Below are 15,947 nucleotides of genomic sequence, written 5' to 3' on the forward strand. Positions count from 1 at the left end.
AATTTCATCTGTTGAGCAGGAGGAGGATCTTGACAACTACTTGGAGCAAGAAGGCTTGAATCCGGATCAATGCTGGAGATCAAAAGATGGGGTCGATTGGAACACGTCCCGTTTGGATGTAGAGTCAAAGCATATGGTTTCATTCATGGAACTCGTGCTTAAAAACACAAAGACATTAGACACGATGATCCTACTTTGGTTTAAGTTTAAAGACCTCGAGGTTCCAGCACTTTCTCACAACAACAATGTCTCCATTGTGGTCAGATGAGTGGTGAATCATAGGGTTTAGTCTTTACTCTTATTGAACCATTTTTTTATATTTGGTGTACTTCATATAGTTTTGCATATTTTGATGTTAAATGTTGTTATGTCTAACAAGGCAAAGAGAACACACACATGCATTATTTTCCATCCTAATGAATTATTAGAATCACAATGTAAAAAGTAGTAACTAATTTAGAGTGCAGCATGATGGAGCGGAGAAGACGATAGGCGGGTAATGCTACATTTGGGAAAGGGATTGATGGTATTGAGTCTCTTTAGCCACTTGTATCTCTTTTTCTCTCCATGTTCACTTCTTGTTTCACTCATTTTTCTCTTCTTGCTCTTGTTCTTACTATTATCCAATCCAAAGCAGCTCGGCGAGGATACATTTTCGTAGACAGACTCTCTCGATGACTGCAACGTGTAGATTTGGTTCTGGAGATGACACACCTTGTGAAAATGTTCATCCCTCATCTTAAGCACGCATCTAGCTAGCCTAACTGCTTCCTTTTTCATAAACAGCGCTTCAGTGGCGAGCTCTTCCAGGAGAGAAGTGAGTTTGTATCCGAGATTTGCTGTTTCCTCTAGAGCTACTTCTTTCTCCATGTCAAGTAACATCACAAGCTTCTTTAGCAAGTCAATTGTCTTGGAAGCTTCTTGCAACTTTTGTTCTCTGCGTTGCAACTCGTGCTTTGCGGTATCTTTCTCCCAGTTTGCAGTCATTAGCTGCGAGACTAACTCTTCAATGTTCTTGTGCTTATCACAAGTGGAGACTTCCATCCAGAGCCGGCCCTAGACACAAGCTGGTGAGGCATGTGCTTGTGGCCCCAAAAATATGTAGTTCTTAATCGGCCTCATTTACATAAAAGTCTCTTTAGTCTAGTGGTTTAAAGACGTGGAAATATTACTAAGGTCTCAAGTTCGAACCTTTACTGTAACACATTTTACCTGTTTTAATTTCTTTTCCTTTGTTTACAATATAGTTCGGCCCAAACATTATATTGGGCTTGTGGCCCCAGTTTATCTTGCGCCGGCTCTGCTTCCATCTGTTGAAAGGACAAGATGCTCTCTACTTCAGAAGTGATGTCAGTATCGGTATCATTGCCTTTTCCACTCTAACCACAAAATTTGAAAATGTTCCACTCTAACCACAAAATAATCATAATACAGATTTAATACAAGAGTTAAAGAAAGGACCAAAGTCAGTTTTGAAAAAAGGAAAGTAATTGTCAAGCAAAAGTATCATAAAGCAAGCATCTCATAGTCATAGAGAAAGAGTGGCAAAAGATGAAAAATATCTTTTTGCTCAAAAAAAAAAAAAAAAAAGATGAAAAATATCCAAACACTCGCAAACTCTCAGTAAAATATCCATATAAAATAGTATATTTTATAAATAAATAAAGTGACCACGCGACGTGTCGAGGCCTGCGCGACCGCCTCCTCCACCCTTAAATAAATATCCGATGCTGTCATTTCTTCTCGGTATCACCGAAGAATGACCGGCGCTACTAGCATCCCATCTCTCTCCGGCCTCCATGACCGCCGTAATCCACTGGAAGATAATCCCTTCTTCCACCCGTCCAATGGCTTCTACATCACTCCTTCTGACGTCATTCTCGCCCAGGTTGCCTACGACCTCTCCGCCCAATCCCAATCACGCGTGGCCTACCACAGGGCTGGTCCTCGCCGTGAGATCATGTACGAGCCATCGGCTGTGAAGGCGGCGATCGTTACGTGCGGTGGGCTGTGCCCTGGCATGAACACAGTCATAAGAGAGCTCGTGGTGGGTCTTTGGGAGCTCTACGGTGTCAGAGAGATTTATGGCATTCCAGCTGGCTACAGAGGCTTTTATTCCATGGAAGCCGTCAAGTTAGATCCCAAGGCGGTTCATGATTGGCACAAGAAGGGTGGTACTGTCCTCGCCACTTCCCGAGGTGGCTTCCATCTCCATAAGATCGTCGATGCCATCCAACTCAACGGTTTCAACCAGGTTGAGTTCTACAACATTAATTATATATCAAGCAGGCAAGTTGTTGTTGAGTTTGAACCAAATTCCCTCTTTTGCCTCTGTGTCAGGTGTATATAATAGGAGGAGACGGCACAATGCGTGGGGCTGTCGAGATCTTCAAGGAAATCAGCCTCAGGAAACTGGAGGTGGGAATCACAGGTATTCCCAAAACCGTGGACAACGATGTCGGCATCATTGATAGATCATTCGGCTTTCAAACGGCTGTAGAGATGGCTCAGCAGGCTATATCTGCTGCTCACGTGGAGGCCGAGAGCGCAGTCAATGGCATTGGACTTGTGAAGCTTATGGGCAGAAGTACTGGCCACATTGCTCTACATGCCACTCTTAGCAGCCGTGATGTGGACTGTTGTTTGATCCCTGAGATGGACTTCTACCTTGAAGGCAAAGGTGGGCTCTTTGAGTTTCTGGAGAAAAGACTTAAAGAACGCGGGCATGCTGTTCTTGTTGTGGCTGAAGGGGCAGGCCAAGAGATGATCCCAAGAAATGAATCACAGAAACAAGAGAGGGATGAATCTGGCAACCCTGTTTTCTTGGATGTCGGAGTCTGGTTTAAGTCAGTGCTCAAGGACTGGTGGGGCCGAGAGCATCCAGACGAGCTCTTCACCGTCAAGTATATCGATCCCACTTACATGATAAGAGCTGTACCTGCAAATGCTACGGACAACTTGTATTGTACACTCTTGGCCCACTCGGCCATCCATGGAGTCATGGCTGGTTACACAGGGTTCGTGCCTGGCCCAATCAATGGGAACTATGCTTATATCCCCTTAGAGGAGGTGGCACTGACTAAGAACAAAGTTAACACGAGTGACCACAAGTGGGCGTGGGTGCGCTCAGTCACAAACCAGCCTGATTTTGAAACGAATTTTAAGGGGCAATCACTGTGAGACCTTTGAGGAGTTTGATTCCATTAGCTTCCAGCGATCACAGGAAGAAGAACAATACATACGTAATACGTATCTTTAAAAAATAAACAGATTGTAACCAACTTTAATGACATTTTAGTGATATAATCATATTCATGTCAAGTTACTTTTACATTGCGACAAAGCGATTGGTGGTGTCCGCGACAACACCAACTTTCACAGTTTCAAGACATTCCAACTTGCCCAAGAAATGTTTCACCTGTTTCAGCTCTTGAAAAGAACCTCTATACTCTGAAATCTCTAGCACCTTCACTTGACATGTTAATAAACAACAAACTTCCTCCTGCTCCCTCACAATCACTCTCTGCTTCTTAGGGATGCAAGCACATGCATCTCCGCATCTATTTGTTAATTTGTGCACAAGACCCTGAAACCAGAGAACAATTTGAAATGGAAAACACTAACAGGATGAAAGAATCTCAATAAGGAAAATGATAATACCTTGAAGACTAAAGTGTGTAGGTTTGGACAACTCTTGAGGAGAAGTGGCATTACTTGCCAACCTTTTTCCTTGTTACTCTCAATATACAAATTAAGGAGGTTGTTGAACACCGGCATGGATTTACAGAGGAAATAAATTGCCTGATTTATATATGATCACACCAACAACCAAAAAAAAAAAAGCATATAGTGAGAGACCTAACTAGCTAGCAGTAGATTGATTCTAACCTTCTACAAACCAAAAATAGAAGAAGTAGCAGAAACTGACCTCAAGGGAATCAGGAGACAAGTGAAGCGTTGTAATGTTGGTTATACCCGCAACTAGATTTGTAACATCACCATCATAATGATGAACAGTATAATCAGAATAATCATCACCGTCATCATCAGAAGAACCATAATTGTTATATGACTCCCATAACCTGAGATTCAGCCTGGCTTCGATAAGCGACTCCAAATCAACAGACTGATAATTTCCGAAGACAAAACTGGAATAGTCAAGGTACACAAGACTTGGTGCTTCAAAACAAGATACTTTGTGGTGCTCTTTAGAATATGGAAGGTTGACAAAAACCACAAGTCGCTTGATGGATAAACTTTTCACAAACGCACCGCAACGTGGCAAAGCGAAATGATCAGCATCACGTATGTATAACACTTCCAACGCAGGACAGCCATCGAGGAGGCGAAAATAGTTGTCATAATTAAGCATGGAAACTGATAACAGAGAAAGTGACTTGAGCGCAGGGAAAAACACACGCTTGACTTCAAGAGAATATTGACCGGATAGTGTGAGCTTAACCAGTGTGTTGCTCGTCAACAACTCTCTCTCTCTATCTCCACAAAATGACAGCGTGGATCGGCGTGCAAGCGTAGTTCCAATAAACCACGTTCCTGTTCCATAGCAGTCGAAATCCAACGGTGGTATGCATCGTAATGGTCAAGTCTTGGTACATGACGCAGAGCGAATTTCTTCATGTGAGAATTGCTTAACAGAGCAAATGTCTTGTCTACGAAATCACAGAAGCGATCTGAACCACTTAGTGCTTCTTCTTCGTTTGGATACACAACCATCGCATCATCAAAATAAAGGCTATCTATATGAGTCAGCAGATTCCTCCACCTCTTGGACAGAATCGATGTCGAAGCAGCCACATTTGTCGGAAGTAAAGACAGGATTTTGCCAAGAATCTCATCTGGCAAATTGCTGATTAAATTTGAATCTCTAAAAGAATCCATAGCCATAAACTAAGCTTTAATTGTACCTACTACACACTAAAGCAACCCGATTAAGGGTCACAACAAGTTGAATGCGTTGCTTTTGAACAATGGAAGTGTTGGAATAAACAAAACCCAGAATCAAAGATAGATCCTTTAAATCGAAGGAGAGTGTAATTCAGAAAGAGACAGAAGAAAGACAAACTTACGACGGCAGAGGAGCCGAGAAGATCGAAAAGCTTCTTGCTTTGCTTGAAGATGGCATCTGAGAGAGAGAGAGAGAACACAAAGCTCTCTTTTTTATAATCTAAAATTAAAAAGTTGAGAAATTAAGTAAGCGCACTTGAGCTGCGCTAGTCTCTTATGTAGATTTGTTAAACACTGCTAAGGCAAATAGAACACATGCAAGCATTATTATTATTTATTATCCAATCCTAATGAATTATCAGAAATACAATGTAAAGAGTAGTAACTAATTTAGAGTGCAACATGATGGAGCGGAGAAGACGATGGGGTAATGCTACATTTGGTAAATGGATTGATGGTATTGAGTCTCTTTAACCACTTGGATCTCTTTTTCTCTCCAGTTTCACTTCTAGTTTCACTCATCTTTCTCTTCTTGCTCTTGTTCTTACTATTATCCAATCCAAAGCAGCTCGGCGAGGATACATTTTCGTAGACAGACTCTCTCGATGACTGCAACGTGTAGATTTGGTTCTGGAGATGACACACCTTGTGAAAATGTTCATCCCTCATCTTAAGCACGCACCTAGCAAGCCTAACTGCTTCCTTTTTCATAAACAGCGCTTCAGTGGCGAGCTCTCGGTTCTCTTCCAGGAGAGAAGTGAGTTTGTATCCGAGATTTGCGGTTTCCTCTACAGCTACTTCTTTCTCCATGTCAAGTAACATCACAAGCTTCTTTAGCAAGTCAATTGTCTTGGAAGCTTCTTGCAACTTTTGTTCTCTGCGTTGCAACTCGTGCTTTGCGGTATCTTTCTCCCAGTTTGCAGTCATTAGCTGCGAGACTAACTCTTCAATGTTCTTGTGCTTATCACAAGTGGAGACTTCCATCTGTTGAAAGGACAAGATGCTCTCTACTTCAGAAGTGATATCAGTATCGGTATCATTGTCATGAGGAATGACTTGTTTAGGGTTTTGATTGAAACGGTCCAAGAGAGTAGCGTAACCATCGTAGAGATCTTGACAGAGTGAGAGAAGGAGAGGACGTCTCTGGTAAAACCATTCAGCACGTTGAGAAAATGTTTCACCGGTTTGGTTTTCTTCAAGAGCAGAGACGCGCATTACTTGCATCCGAGACTCCAGCTCTGTTGTCATTCATCAAACATTTCAAACCAAGTAAGCACAAAAACATATATAAAGTTTCAAATTTTCGAATAGGAAGGTTAGTGTACCGGAGAGAGATGGAAACTGTGTAAGAGGAGACTGAGAGGCATCCATGGATTCTGTCGATTGCTGGTTAAGGGAAGGTAGAGAAGAAACAGGGGAAGCTCAAGGAAAATTCAAAAACCCATTTTTCAAATTATAAGGAAAAAGAAGGCAAACGGATGCATCAGTAAGAGATGGATATGGACATTAATGGACTTTGAAGAATTTACAATAAATGCTACAAATATCCGGAACGGATTCGTTCATCGAGCAGCATGAGTATATATATAACTCACCATGAAGGATTTTGGAGATTTGTTAAATCAGTAGAAAGCATAAAAGAGGCAGTAATATTCGCCGAAATCAAATTTGGTAGGAATTTTCAACACACGCCTCTAAATCCAATTAACTCCAGCCCATGTTTACTCACCATGTAGTGTTGTGGTCGACAATATAAACAAACCAAAACATCTCTAAACACAAATAATCTTAATAAAGATTCAACACAGCTAAAGAAAGTCAATTTTGGTAATCGTCAAACATAAGTATCATTAAGTATCATAAAGCATCTCATACTCTTGCTCATAAACATTGGCAAAAGATGAAATATCCAAACACTCGCAAACTCGCAAACTCTCAGTAACAAGTAGACATAAGACAAGTCTTAGAAAGTAAACAAGATTATTCATTAATTAGGTCATAAAGATAGATAGAGGGTGCGAACCAACTCAGCAGTAGAACATAACACGCTTCACATTCTCTTTCAGTGCTGGGAGTGGCCTCACTGCAGCATTGATGTTAGGCCCACGTGTGTTTCTACCAGCCATTCCACCTCCACGTGCCATGCTCCCGCTAGCCATCGAACCACTGTCTGATGTCTCCGGCTCCATGTAGAATCGAGCCCTAAAAGCTGCTAGATGTGCATAATATGCAGGCGGCACTACAATATCCCAAAACAAAAACAAAACATTAAATACTTAATTCTCTCTTCTTTATGTCAAAATCAAAGATGCCATTAAGGGAGGGGGGGGGGGGGGGGGGGGGGAACACAATACTCACCAATTGAAACTGATCGTGTGCATCTTGCATACCTGTACAAGTCAAAAAGGTAGTTTTAATGTTATTTTCCTTGCTATCTTACGAACACTTGTAACAACGAATATGTAACAAAGGGTACAAAAATCTTACGTGTAACATAAGTTATTGGTCAGAGATTGAAGTCCATCTGCCGTAAAGTTGTTCTCATCCCAAAGAACATGGTAATGAGCTGGTCGAGAAGTTCCCTGTTCATGGAATTTTGATTTGTTAAACAGTTAAATAGGATCTCACCCACAAACTCATTTGAGATTACAAATTATACCTGTATACCAGCATGACTACAGAGGTAAAAGTCAAACTCGGTAGGGTGACAGATTTTAGAGTCCACAACAGTGCCTACAATTAACGAAGGGGTAAAAAAAACAATGGAAGGGATTTGCAGCTGATTAACTATACGCTCAATAAGCTTAACAAATATCCAAACGTGTCTCACCAGGTAAGATATTCCCACTTCTGTCCACCGAATGACGATCATTGTGGTTGTGAGCAAACAGCCTCGTGTGATGGCGCTTCTGCACCACCACAAATGTCACTGGTGGCTGATAACCAGCTTCCAGCGAAGCACAGGCCTAAAATGGGTTGAAATTAAAATCAGATTAAGCTGAAGACAACGACCACGCAACACAAGCCATTTGTTAGAAGTAACTCTTACCTTGCGGATAGCATCAAGTTCATAGAGTAAAACTTGGTAAAATTGTCCTTCACTGACTCCATCCCTGTGCAGAAAGACCATACCATACATTTTAGAAAGAGAGATACAAAGTTGTTTAGTCAAGTAAGTGCCATAGGAAGAGTTAATACCTGTAGAAGATGATCCTTAGCGGTTTATGCCCAGTTGATCTACGGAAGGCTATGAGTAACTCCCTGCTCAAAAGTAAGGAGAAAAATGTACAGAGCTGTTACTTGAGAGCAAGCTGAAGCTAAAAACTAATTACAAATATAGTAAATAAGAACAAAACGTACTTTATCATGCCACCAGTCACCACCCCTTTCTGAGGATCCTTCCACTCTTTGAACAGATCCTGAATGAGCTCCTGCCTATGCGCTTGAGCGCAAACTAATCCAGCATATTTAGTGATTTCAGGCCAATCCTGGGATGCCACAACCTGAAAACCAAAATTTCATTGTCAACTTTAAATGTTAAGGCCATGGAAATAAACAAAAGCATCCATATACAGAACTAGATGTTAAAGGAGAGACTAACTTACAGCAGCAATAGATGGGCTTGAATCCTCTCCAGGGTGAGGATGGGTAACATCAGCACCAAATATAATGGTGGGTCGATCACTGACTAGTGGAATCCGCCTTGATAAAGCATCAACAAGCACTGTATTCCTTCCTCCAACCTTCACATTAATCTTCAGCGCAACATTAGCCATGTATTGTTTGCTCATCTTAAAGACATGTTTTGTCAGGCAGCATTGAGAGACAATGCCAAGTTCAGTCTCACATATGCGTTTTAAATCACCTGCAATGGATATTATAGAGGAAGATAACATTAAAAGTGTGTTAATAAGAAGAAGTAGACGATGAGACATCCTAGAACATGGCTCATACCATATAATGATCCGTTATTGTCTGGAAGAATGACAATAAGCAGATCAATTTCCTTTCCTTGGGAGAGTTTTGAGGTGGCATCATGATATCTCGTCTTCAAGACCTTCTCTACTTGCTCAGGGCGAGCACTGACTGGTGGGAGGACTGGTTCAGGATTAAAGGCCTGCAGGTAAGAAAGAAAAAAAAGTAAGGGTAGGATTCAGCGTAGGAAAGGTTAATAAACTGATCAAGCTGTGCTTTACAAGACTCACCATGCCAGATACATAGCACATTTGAGCAAGTTCCTGACAAAACGTACGAGCTAGATTGTCCTGCACTTGCCTAGAAAAGTTGATGCAGATCCAATTATTCACCGTTCCACCATTGATCATTTTCTGCAAAGAAGACTCATATCAGCCAGACAACAACAGAAAATGTTGTGATCACTTTCAATAACGAAAACAAACAAATTCAGTGAGTATTTACATACATAGCTACACGAACAAACAATACACTCTTTGCAACTACTAGTCAAGTGCCACAGCCTTACCCATATCAAGAGAAAAGAATTCTAGAATGACATGCCTAAGCAGAGAAATAAATAAATAATTTTCTTGCTACTTACCTGGAAATACAGCTCAGCCATGATTAAAAAATATTCAAATATAAATGACAGCATAAGTATACATTTTTATAGGTAACAAAAGCAAATAACATTTGAGTACTTAGTTGAAAACCAGGAACGTTTTCATTTATTTACCTTATTCATCATGTTCCATTGACCAACTTGTGGCAGACAAGTCCCTTCCCTTCCAGACTCGTGGTACTTAAGCTGCAGAACAGTAAAATCAGATTGGAACCCTATTTTGAGAAATTAAGACACAGAGAAAAAGTGTAATAGCAAAGAGACAAATGAACGAATATTATACCCATGGTGGAGGCAGTATTCGAGCCTCAACAGAAGCCAGAGACGTACTTATTTTGATGCCAAACTCCTTAGCATAGGGATCTTCCTTATAATTATTGAGTTCTACCGTCTAGGCAATCAGAAAAAAAATTGTATCATGTTAGCAATAAACAATTTAGTCTTCAACAGCATATGAATACTGAACCTCAACATGCTAACAAAATTAAAAGTGATAAGTGCACAGCTAAATTAAGAGCACAATTCTAATGATGGCAATCTGCCTCACTATTTATTAAGTAAAGGCCTCGTGTCAAGGTAAATCACCTGCTTCAAGCAAACATTTGCAACCAAGTAAGAAGAAACAGGCTTTAAAGCTATTCATTCCATAATGAGCCTTTAATCCCAAGTTTATATGATTTAAAACGACTAGCAAGATATGAATTGAGAAAAAAATCACTTGCTTCAAGCAAACACATGCAACCAAGCAAGAAGAAACAGATTTTACATCCAACTATTTTACAATGAGCCTTAATCACCAATTTCCATTATTAAAACGACTATCAAGATAGGCTAACAATAAGAAACTCAACATTCAAGTGAAGGAAAACAAAGTTATCCAAAATAAAGAAACATACCCGTAAGATATCTTTTTCTCGTTCTAGGGGGCGCTGACAGGTAACCTTCAGCAAAGCAGTGATCTGTCTCTCATTCAATCTTTTCGAATATCGCTGGCCTTCAACAATCTTGCATACCTATGCAGCAACACATTAGAATAGGAAGTACTGGTGAGCTAATAAAACCTGATGATGTATTTCAAAGTTACCTCCATTGGTAAGTAATTTGGCCTGTTAGAATTCCCAACTTGCAAGCATGGTAGTTGAGTGTGCTGAATGCGAAAACCATATGTTTCGTGGAAGTATTCTACAACAGATTTCTGAGTATTTCGTTCATCTACTGGGAATCTGAAATGGATAAAAACAAAGAGTATAAAATTAATTTCATCAAGTTCAACATTGGCAAAATAAGAGTGGTAAATCCAAAACAAATACGCACGTCAATTCCCGAGTGGCCACAGCAGTCAAGCCAGAAATACGGTACTTCCGGCGCATGTTTCCTCGATGAGTCACTTCAACCTTGACACCTCTAAGAGCCTTTTTTATCTGTTGACAGAAGAAGATTTGAAGTCACTAAACAAAGAAAAGTAAATAAATACAACATTTCACTTACTACAAAAAGTGATCATACAATGATAACCAGAAAATTACAATTGTTTCATACCTTAACACGATCAGCATCAGATAAAGGTCGAGATGAAATATCCCGGTTAAGCAAATCACAGACAAACTTAATCACAGGGGATGCCTCTATGAATGCTGTCGATGACATATCTACAAAAGAGACAAAATTGCAGTACAATCATGAGCTAAAACATTACAAGGAGAACCAGATATCAAAAATTATTGAATGTAATTCAGCAAGCCATCACACCAATATTGAGTGATAAGCCCATCTGTGTAGGACGAATGCTTTGGTAGAATCCACGCCAGCTCTCCAAGCCATCCCCCAAAGATTGCTTTCTTCCTATATCAGGGGAATAAAAGGACCGGCCCACCGGAGTATACCTGTTTCTAACATGTTAGAAAACTAAACCAGCTGAGACTTGCAAGCATGGTAGTCAAGAAGCAAACATCCATAGGATGAGTAACCAGTACCTAGAGGTCGGCAGCTCACGAAGAACAATGTCAAGAACCTGCAGAGCTTCCTGTGGGGCATCTGGTTGTTTCCCCTCCAAAAACAATCCTAGGTGATGCAGATCAGCACGTGCAACTAGCTTGATCACAACTTTGAATTCCCTTTCTCGTCTGTAAAATAGGAAAAATGTTATTATTCTGAAAATTCCTTATTAGAAAATAAACAAGAAAACCATAAGAACTAGACCTTTGTCCTCCCGCCCCTTCTTCCTCATCAAGAAGATTGATTCTGAACTCCTTGGAAGTAAACGGAAGTGGTCCAGCAGTGTACAGACTTTTCCGACCATCATAGGCAGGAAGACGATTTCCAAGGTGAGATTCACGATAACTATCAACAAGTTGTTTCATCACAGCGCGATTAACACCCCTTGATGTAACTTCCGGAGTAATGGTTACCTAACAGAAAGAACACACAGTTTGTCAGGTAAATTCAAAAACAGACAATAGATGTATGGTAGCAAATACTAAGGGAACAAGGGAGCCAAAACTCACATCATACTGGTGCAAATCCTTATCAGGCAGTTCAGCAAAGAAATGGTTAGCCTTCACAACGCAACGCTTTCCACTCTGTCCTTTACCAGGCCTCATTGGAAACTTGTAAGCCTTGCTAGAAGAAGGTATAGGCTGGATTGCCTGACTGGGAGCTCCTTGTTCAACAGAGAGCTGTTCCAATTGCTGAGCCAGAACAGTAGGTTCCGGCACCTGGGTAGGACTCACCTCAGACAGTGTAGGCTGAGAAGACACCGCTTGATAAGTAGGTGAGGTAGCTTGATGCAGCTCGGGAACTGATTGTCTCTGCGGTGGTCCAGAAGAAGGTCCACCTCCACGGCCACCGCCATACCCTCCTCGACCTCCTTGATGAGGAGGTCCTCCTCTTCCTCTTCCTTGGTACTCTTGTGGACCACCATACTGCTGTTGCTGTTGTGGTGGTTGCCCATATCCACGACCACCACGACCTCCCTGTTGAGACTGAGGAGTATAACCTCTTCCACCTTGCTGTTGTCCTCCTCCACCTCCCTGCTGGAAACCACCTCTTTGTGAACCACGTCCACCACCTGAGACTGGACCAGCTTCACGAGACCCAGAGGCTTCACCTCCTGCAGATGGAGCATCCGTTCTTCTCTTTCTCACCATGATGATTCCTGTTAAATAACACCAAAACCCAAAAACAGTGAGTCATTTTGAAATTATCCTTGAAATATAGAAGCAAACATGGAAAACGAAGTAAGAAACAACCAAATACCAAATCAGGAAACGAAGTAAGAAAACAAGCACAAAACTATCAAAATATAAAAGCAACAGAACAAAAACCCTAAATAGCTTCAAAGACAAACGACACACACTCACGAGAAAACCAGCGATTACCTAAAGAGATAGAAAACCAAATTCAACCTCTCAAAGCAAACATGGAAAACGTAGTAAGAAACAATCAAAGACCTAACCAGAAAACGAGGTAAGAAAACAAGCACGAAACTTTAAAAAATTTGAAGCAGCAAAAACAAAACCCTAAATATCTTCGAAGACGAACACACACACCAAAACCGCTACGAAGCTGATAGATCCGAAATCGCAAAGATCAACGACACAAACAACTCTATCAGTGAACCATAACCCCAAAACTAAGCGGATCCACCAAATCGAGTGGAAAACTCGAGTAGATACACAGATCGAACACAGATTAAGTGAAGAACAAACAGAAAACCGCCGCGATTTTTACCTGAAAAACAATCTCTCGCCGGAGAAAATAAGCTTGACCGAGAAAATCCGTACGAAACACCAACCCTACGTCGCTCTCTCCTCTCTGTGTTCTCTCACTATCTCTCTCTAACTCCGAACAAACGAGATAACTCAAAGAAATGAGATTTTTACTGCTACACTTTTTATTCCACTTCTTTTTTTTTGGGCTTCAAGGGTTCTGTGGTTAGAGTAAGTTACGAAAATACCCTCGTCGTTAATAGCTGGCATATGTCCACGTGTCGAGTCAGGGTTGGGTCTTTCGAATGCTGACCCAAGGTCGTGTGTAGTCTTTCATTGTTTGTAATGCGCTGCTGACGTGGAATTGCATATTGTTTTTTAATCCGAAAAAAGAAGCTTCTCGAAAACAACAAGACGAAAAACATTTTTGTCGTTTATATACCAAATCTTTTTTTAGTTTATTTTAGTAACAGTATTTGTATTAATCCGATTAAATTAAATTAGTGTGATGCGTTACCTCGATTAATCTTCAAGAGTTAGTTGCATTAATTTACTATTTCTACTAGAGATAATGCATGCAGACAAGTCTTGAAAATTATTAGACCGGCCGTCATTAATCTTTTAGTCTTATTATTAATCTGTAGTAATTGATTAGGTCATATTTTTTCTTTGCTTACGGTTACGTATGTATAAAGGAATACGGATCTAATTAAGTACAACTGTTTAAAATTAGTACTTGAGTAGTGTGAAGATAAAACAGTAGCTAGAGAAAATGTCATGAGTCAAGACTAGTGAGTAATGAATTGTACATTGTCAAGGAGGATCCTTTTTCATCCAACGAAAGGCAAAATACAGCGAAACGTTATAATTGTCTAGACAATAAGTCTGGTAACACACAAATTCGCACTAGTAGAATCTACACACGTGCTTTTCCAGCTCTGTGTAGCTCAGCCTCACATCTGTGTTCATTTTTGCCTCGTACTTACTCTCTCTTTTCATTTCTTCATCTCTGTTTCTGTTGAAAAAATGGTCCTCTTTCAAATCTAGGCTGCTTCAGCTCCCTGTACTCCTCCTCAAAGCTACTCCGATGCTTTCCTTGCTTCCTGCCTCTACTGGTGAAGCCAGAGACATATCTCCCCCGAAAAACCTCCTGCAAAAACAGAGATCTTAGTTCTTTCTTCTCTAACTAAAAGCTAAGTTCGTTTTTTGTCAAACCAAAGCTTTTTCTACTCTTCTCCATGGCAAAAAGAGTCAGTTCCAGTTGGAAGATTTATTTTCAAGTTTCAATGTGAGATGAGAATCATGAATCTGTTTTTTCAACCGGACAGAAGTCTTTCCTGCTTTTGCAGAGACTTGCTCATTCTTCTAGCTATATGCTATGACTCTTCTACTCTATATTATTACCTTGTTTTGTGGCTACTCCTCTCTGTATTCACTGAAAGTTGGGTTTATGCTCATCAACCAATTGCCGATTCATGAATTGAAGTCTCTATCTAGCTAAGCCCTGAAGATATGTTCTTGGCTCAAGAAGGAAAGCTACCTCTCAGTTCTTGGAAGAAACAAGTCTCTCTCCTTGATGAAGCTTTCATGAATCCGCTTCAATTTTCTTCTTTCCATTCGGCTTCCACCATGGTTTCCCGGTGAGAAATTCCCCTCCTTTATTCTCTCTTTCCGTCGGATAACATGGACACCGGCGAGGAATCTGTTTGTTTTCGAAAGGTTACTATCTCACCTCCTGCCATCAATGGATGCGTTACGGCTTCGACGAGTACAAACACGTGAAGGTAGGGTTTTGTGCTCCAATTCTTTGGCAGTGAAGATTTTTTGGGCCTGGCCCAGTAAAATCAATTTATGGGGTGTTTCTGATCCACTAAAAAATTTGTGTACCAAAGATTTATGTGCTTTGATTTCCTCCTCTAAGGAGTGAACATTCCCATATTTTTCATATATAGAAAGATCATTCCTAAAATTAGACTATATTTTAGAATGTTCCTTGATTTCAAAGACGGGAGTTTCGAAGAAATCAATAACTATCCCTCGTTTTGAGGAGTTCTTTCTTTCGAAAAATAAGTTTTTCTTTGTAATTGTTAGTACGGTGGGGTTTCAATCTCCCTCCGGAACTAACACATGAAAATTCTAGCATGGAATTGTCAAGAGGCGGGTGCAGAACTTACTACTCGTCGACTGGAAGAGATGTGTCGTATGTATTCTCCAGGTTTCCTTTTTTTACCGGAGACTAAAAATGACCGTGTGCACCTTCAAAATATGCAAGTATCTTTAGGTTTTGACTCCCTTCAAACTGTTGAACCTATTGGTAACAGTGGTGGTCTTGCGCTTATGTATTCAAAAGATTATCCGGTTAAGCTTGTTTTTATTAGTGATCGGCTGATCGATATTGAGACTATTATTGATGGAAACCGTGTTTTTATTACATTTGTCTATGGAGATCCGGTAGTTCAATACCGAGAATTAGTTTGGGAACGCTTGACACGTATTGGCATTACTCATTCTGATCCATGGTTTATGATCGGTGATTTTAACAAAATTACCGTAAATCATGAGAAGAGAGGCGGTAAACGTAGATCCGAATCGTCGTTCCTTCCTTTCCGTTGTATGATTGAAAATTGTGGAATGATCGAGGTTCCATCTCAGGGCAACTTGTTCTCCTGGGTTGGGCGTCGTAGTTGTGGAGTTAC

At 40.6% G+C, this 15,947-nt stretch overlaps 4 protein-coding genes and 1 pseudogene across 5 annotated transcripts; 1 reads left to right on the forward strand and 4 right to left on the reverse strand.

The window, feature by feature from the left end:
- Nucleotides 1-20: 20 nt before the first annotated feature.
- On the reverse strand, nt 21-1,044 carry LOC9330171 (kinase-interacting family protein). The gene has a single exon (XM_002894064.2). The coding sequence runs from the start codon at nt 1,042-1,044 to the stop codon at nt 457-459; it is 588 nt and encodes a 195-aa protein (XP_002894110.1). The 3' UTR covers nt 21-456.
- Nucleotides 1,045-1,657: 613 nt separating this feature from the next.
- LOC110224918 (ATP-dependent 6-phosphofructokinase 2) lies at nt 1,658-3,331 on the forward strand. Its single transcript, XM_021012715.1, has 2 exons — nt 1,658-2,254; nt 2,341-3,331. Exons 1-2 carry the CDS (start codon nt 1,760-1,762, stop codon nt 3,178-3,180), a joined length of 1,335 nt encoding a protein of 444 aa, XP_020868374.1. The 5' UTR covers nt 1,658-1,759; the 3' UTR covers nt 3,181-3,331.
- LOC110224917 lies at nt 3,236-5,164 on the reverse strand (annotated as a pseudogene).
- An 86-nt stretch (nt 5,165-5,250) lies between these two features.
- Nucleotides 5,251-6,659, reverse strand: LOC110224921 (kinase-interacting family protein). Its single transcript, XM_021012726.1, has 2 exons — nt 6,291-6,659; nt 5,251-6,203 (listed from the first exon to the last, which is right to left on the reverse strand). Exons 1-2 carry the CDS (start codon nt 6,334-6,336, stop codon nt 5,356-5,358), a joined length of 894 nt encoding a protein of 297 aa, XP_020868385.1. The 5' UTR covers nt 6,337-6,659; the 3' UTR covers nt 5,251-5,355.
- A 115-nt stretch (nt 6,660-6,774) lies between these two features.
- LOC9330172 (protein argonaute 1) lies at nt 6,775-13,487 on the reverse strand. Of its 2 annotated transcripts, none has more exons than XM_021012707.1 (22): nt 13,274-13,487; nt 12,049-12,698; nt 11,744-11,952; nt 11,518-11,667; nt 11,294-11,433; nt 11,084-11,193; nt 10,859-10,965; nt 10,629-10,767; nt 10,441-10,557; nt 9,828-9,935; nt 9,659-9,730; nt 9,171-9,293; nt 8,920-9,082; nt 8,571-8,830; nt 8,326-8,468; nt 8,164-8,226; nt 8,015-8,078; nt 7,796-7,931; nt 7,625-7,698; nt 7,453-7,547; nt 7,324-7,355; nt 6,775-7,204 (listed from the first exon to the last, which is right to left on the reverse strand). In XM_021012707.1, exons 2-22 carry the CDS (start codon nt 12,688-12,690, stop codon nt 6,993-6,995), a joined length of 3,159 nt encoding a protein of 1,052 aa, XP_020868366.1. In that variant the 5' UTR covers nt 12,691-12,698; nt 13,274-13,487; the 3' UTR covers nt 6,775-6,992. The 2 variants fall into 2 exon arrangements, with proteins under 2 accessions (XP_020868366.1, XP_020868367.1); XM_021012708.1 differs by having other exon boundaries at nt 11,294-11,427; nt 13,274-13,431.
- Nucleotides 13,488-15,947: the final 2,460 nt, after the last annotated feature.

This window comes from Arabidopsis lyrata (assembly GCF_000004255.2).
Source record: "Arabidopsis lyrata subsp. lyrata unplaced genomic scaffold ARALYscaffold_1, whole genome shotgun sequence".
In the NCBI taxonomy this organism is placed as follows: Eukaryota; Viridiplantae; Streptophyta; class Magnoliopsida; order Brassicales; family Brassicaceae; genus Arabidopsis; species Arabidopsis lyrata.